Raw genomic sequence first — 4,518 nt, 5'->3', positions numbered from 1 at the left:
TTTTGGACTATAATAAGAACAAGAATGACTGCTAAATTTTCTTTGAAACTCATACTTTAGGCCTAAGAACAGCATTTACTTCAAAGCTGTCCGAACTATGACCAAAGTTTCCATGGAGTGACACCTGCGGTGTTAAGTTTGTTATGTAAACTGACCGTAGGAATCTATTGTTGTGTTCTTAGAAGATAATTCTAGACCTAAACTATACAGAATAGACGCACAGATATATGTAGAAAGATGCATTCATAAGCACTCGTAGCATCCAGTTTTCAAAAGCAAAATGCGGAACGTTGACTTGAATTTATATGTCAGTAATAGTCTTGTTTATAAGTAGCTGGGATACCGACAAAGCCTATTCTCGTGTTAATTTAATTAAGAAATGCTAATATAAGGATTATGAGTCATGTTAAGCCCCAGAAGATATGTAAATCGTGTCGAAATAATCTGCAAAAGGCATTCGTAGAAGAGATCTCAATGTTTATGCGCACGCCTACATGTGTTGGTGTGTCGTCTCGTTTCGTGCTTTAAAGTTTACATTACATATTAACTTAAATACGGTATTTATCCTTATCTATCTATTATAGTGTTGTACAAGGTTGGATAGCAAACATCCTGCCTGTGGTGTTATAACAATTGCTGAAGCGGAAATTAGGTTTTTTTCCACATTGCCATGAAAACTTTTGTCCTACTTTTCTTGCTATCATTAATATGTATACAGTGATAGTCATATAGTTCAGTTCTGGTCAGAAACACATCTGTTAACTGGAAAACCCCTTTTTATTTGTAACAAAATGCGATGACAACAGTTAGCTAATACGTGAAGAGGTTTTACACAATGAGCACACAATATGTGACACAGTTCTTTATTTACTACTTACAATTAAACGGAATAAATATCCTAAGGTACATTATTACCAAATACTCAGTACGTAGTTGGCACCTTCGGCAATACCAGCCCAGGTCTCAGTAACAATCTGTTTGATGTAAGACGGGGGCACGACGAAGTCGTAATCGTAGCCGGGAAGCTCAAGAGTGTATGTGAGGGGGATGCCCACTGCCTTAGTCCAGTCTCGAGAAGTACCGGTGGTGTAGTAGAGGACGTTTGCAGCGTTACCCACGACGTACCTTTTGGCTTTGTCGAGAGCCAGCTTGTCGATCTCAGCCGCCATTCTGACACCAGCGAGGTGGAGGATCAAACCGTTTTGAGGTAAAGTTCCTGCAACAAACGAGACTTGTAACATATGCCGACAAGAACTTGGTTATGTTGCTTCCAAGTAGATTTCTTACCGTTGTTGCCCCAAGCATACAGGAACATATTGCCATAGCTGTGAAGAGATATGTAGAGCGAGGTTCTCTGCAGGTTGGAGAGTACGGCATCTTGGATGATCCTGATTTCAGGCTCGGAGAAGGCGTGAGGTCCTTCATAGATGATGGAGCAAGGGTTGCTGCTAGCATTGCTGGTGCCAAAGTAGTGGTCGAAGTTGCGGTTGCCGTCTACTCCAGGGCATTCTTCAGCTCCAGGGTGGGATTTGGAGCGAGTCTTACGCCAGAGACGGTCCTGTATTAAGTATTAAAAGAATATTAGTAAGTTTTTATCAAACGGCATATAGCTGTATTAGCTCCGGTATGCGTTTTAAAAGTAAAAAAACACGAATAAAAGGTTCAAGGATTGACTATTGTCATTGACCTGTAACATATTCTTCCGAATATGACGAATGACAAATAATAAAAAAAAAAACATTGCCTGCGTTTCATGAATACAAATGCATACATAGAGACATTTACCTAATAAGGCGCCCAATTACGCAGAAGGCTCCGAAGTAAAGGTAAGTGTTATCAGTCACGTATCAGAATTTCTAAGGACACGAATATTTACCTCTTCGAAGGTGTATTCGTAGCCGTCAGGGTTAGCCAGAGGGATGATGATCCAGTCAATGTCCTGAGTGAGGGGGCTGTCGGCGACTTCAGTGACGAGTTGGTTGATGATGTAGATAGCGACAGGAGTAGTGACCCATTCCCTGGCGTGGACCATAGCGTCGATGACGATGACTGGCTTCATGAGGTTCTCGAAACGGGTCGACGAGATGCGCACGAGCTTGATCTGGCGACCTTCATAGCTGAGACCGGCGTTGATAACTGTTACGAGGTCGGGGTAGGTGGCTGCTAACTCATCCAAGTAGTCGTTGATCTAAAAACAAAGCACACTTTATTATTTTTTAGTTTTTGGGTTAATAATAATTAATTTTTTTTTGCCATGGTGTTTTTCAAAGGGTGTTTTTCCAAACTGTCTTACCTCATCATGTCTGTAGTAAGTTTCGAAACCAATCGACTTTCCACTGCGCTTAGCGGCCGCTCTTGAGACTTGGACCTGAGATTCTTCTTCACGAAGGATACTAAAACATTGACAATTTGTTATTACTTAACATATTCAATATTATTATATTTCAGGTGGAATCATAGGGTTCTTTCAACGAATATTAATAGAAACTACGTCCCATTCATGAATTATAGTCAGAATCAGTCAGTATCGCTATCTGCAACTCTTGATTGGACTAGTCGTGCAAACCCGACAAATACGCATCAGTAAGCCGTTCTATAAATAAATATGAAGACATCCCACAAAATGACTGATCACTATATAATTTAAAAACTTACTCAGCCAGATTGTCAGCCATCTTGAAATACGCCATGTTCCTTTCGTCGAAGTACTGCAGCCATTGCTCTTTCTCTTCAGGAGACAGTCTTACGACGGCTTCAAGTTTACCAGAGGCAGTCTTTGATCCGGGTTTTGTTGATAGAATGTCTAAATTAGCCTCGAGTTCTGCGATCTGATCACCAAGACCGGATACACGGTACAGCTGGTGACTGTAAGGATAATTAGATGGTTTCTAACTTAGGAGGTGTTTTGGACACGATAAGTAAAACCTAGATAGCCTTTTCAGGAATAAAAAAGAAAAGACGACTGTATTGATAGTCGTGTGGCAAAGGACAAAATGCCAAACCACTGTGCGCCATTTGTCGCGGGCTTGATCCCCGTGTGGGGCTTATTGTACATCTGCGATTTATGGTCCAGGAGTTCTCTCTGTTTTGGGTGTTTTGTGCATGTGCCTTAAATGTTTGCAAAACCTACCGCTTCACGAGGATTTACTTCCGGCGTCCTTTGGAGTCGTTTTTCTTTAATGTTTTTAAGTATATGATCTTTAATGAGCAATCTATTTAACCACAAGGGCTTTTCGCATCGAAAAAAAACCAGTGGAATAAGCAAAGTCATCATTTGAAACTGCCAATTAGGTATGTAACTTCTCAATATTAATGACTTATTGATCCACCACTTAAGAATAATACATTGATTATCTATTTAGATGTTTTTTTTTTTATTACAATTTTATGATTGTTGTTAACTTAATCCATGTTACTATCTTTCTGTGGACACAACGAGTTTTTAGCTTTTGGATGTAAGTTAACGCTATTAGCAGTAGCAGCTGGCCCGATTTTGATGAAATTTGTTGTAGAGGTAGGTACATACTCTACTTCCATTTAGTTCAAGGAGGAGAATGTTTCTGAGGTTTTAATCGACATACAGGTTGGTGAACCTTCAAGAAATGTATCTTATGTATCATAAGGTTCAAAACAGGTTACATACCCTTCATATTTCTCATGACCAGCCTGCACGAAGGCAGCTACACACAGGAGCACACAGACCACCAACCGAGCCATTTTGCAAACTGACGATCTATCACCACCACCATTGCTTTATAACCTTCGATTACCCTAATCCTTTGATAACTGACATATTTTATTATATCCAATAAATAATCATTGTTTACTAAAATGCTACCGGCGATTTGAATTATTTTTATCTAGAGTTAATTTGACTCTATAAAAGTTTTAAGCTAATCATTGATATTAGATTCAATCGTCTTTTCTAGATCCCTACCTACTAGCGCTGACTACCCCAGTGAGCGTTACTGGGGATTAGATGCATCTATCATATAAATATTCAAGAAATAAACTTCCATCGATCCTTGGATAACAGATTAGGGTGATTTTCATTCAATCTTTTTCGTTCAAGCGCAGTTTGAATTAAGTTGACATGACTGCAATAGAACTGCAAACCAAACAGTACAGTAGTACTGCACATTTGATATATGTACATACACACATACATAACAGTTCAAGGATACCTAACCAGGATCCATAGCATATACCCACATTGCTGTATTTTACATGTTTGCTTAAAGAGGATAAGGAACTTCTACATTGCTAAGCAGAATCTTTCTTATTTTGAGGAAAGCAAAAAGGTTTGTAAGAATTTATAAACTTAATCATCTAGCGGTTTACTAGTTTTGGTTTTTTTATGATGTGTCTATAATTAGAAGCTAGGTCATTCCCAAACTATCACTACCAAACCTTCCAAACTGACTAAAACATTGGTTTATCCAACTTATCTAAGTCATAAAGATAAATTGGGTTAAAGTGACTAATGACCTAGAATATTCTATATTGGCTTTCATTAAT

At 38.9% G+C, this 4,518-nt stretch overlaps 1 protein-coding gene across 1 annotated transcript; it reads right to left on the bottom strand.

The window, feature by feature from the left end:
- Positions 1-849: 849 nt before the first annotated feature.
- LOC113504966 (carboxypeptidase B-like) lies at positions 850-3,741 on the bottom strand. Its single transcript, XM_026887486.1, has 6 exons — positions 3,644-3,741; positions 2,656-2,865; positions 2,294-2,393; positions 1,877-2,188; positions 1,288-1,558; positions 850-1,216 (listed from the first exon to the last, which is right to left on the bottom strand). Exons 1-6 carry the CDS (start codon positions 3,715-3,717, stop codon positions 912-914), a joined length of 1,272 nt encoding a protein of 423 aa, XP_026743287.1. The 5' UTR covers positions 3,718-3,741; the 3' UTR covers positions 850-911.
- Positions 3,742-4,518: the final 777 nt, after the last annotated feature.

The sequence above is a fragment of the Trichoplusia ni genome, chromosome 23, assembly GCF_003590095.1.
Source record: "Trichoplusia ni isolate ovarian cell line Hi5 chromosome 23, tn1, whole genome shotgun sequence".
NCBI lineage: Eukaryota > Metazoa > Arthropoda > Insecta > Lepidoptera > Noctuidae > Trichoplusia > Trichoplusia ni.
The sequence above is the reverse complement of the archived record's forward strand: the minus strand, read 5'-3'. Positions and strand labels throughout refer to the sequence as shown.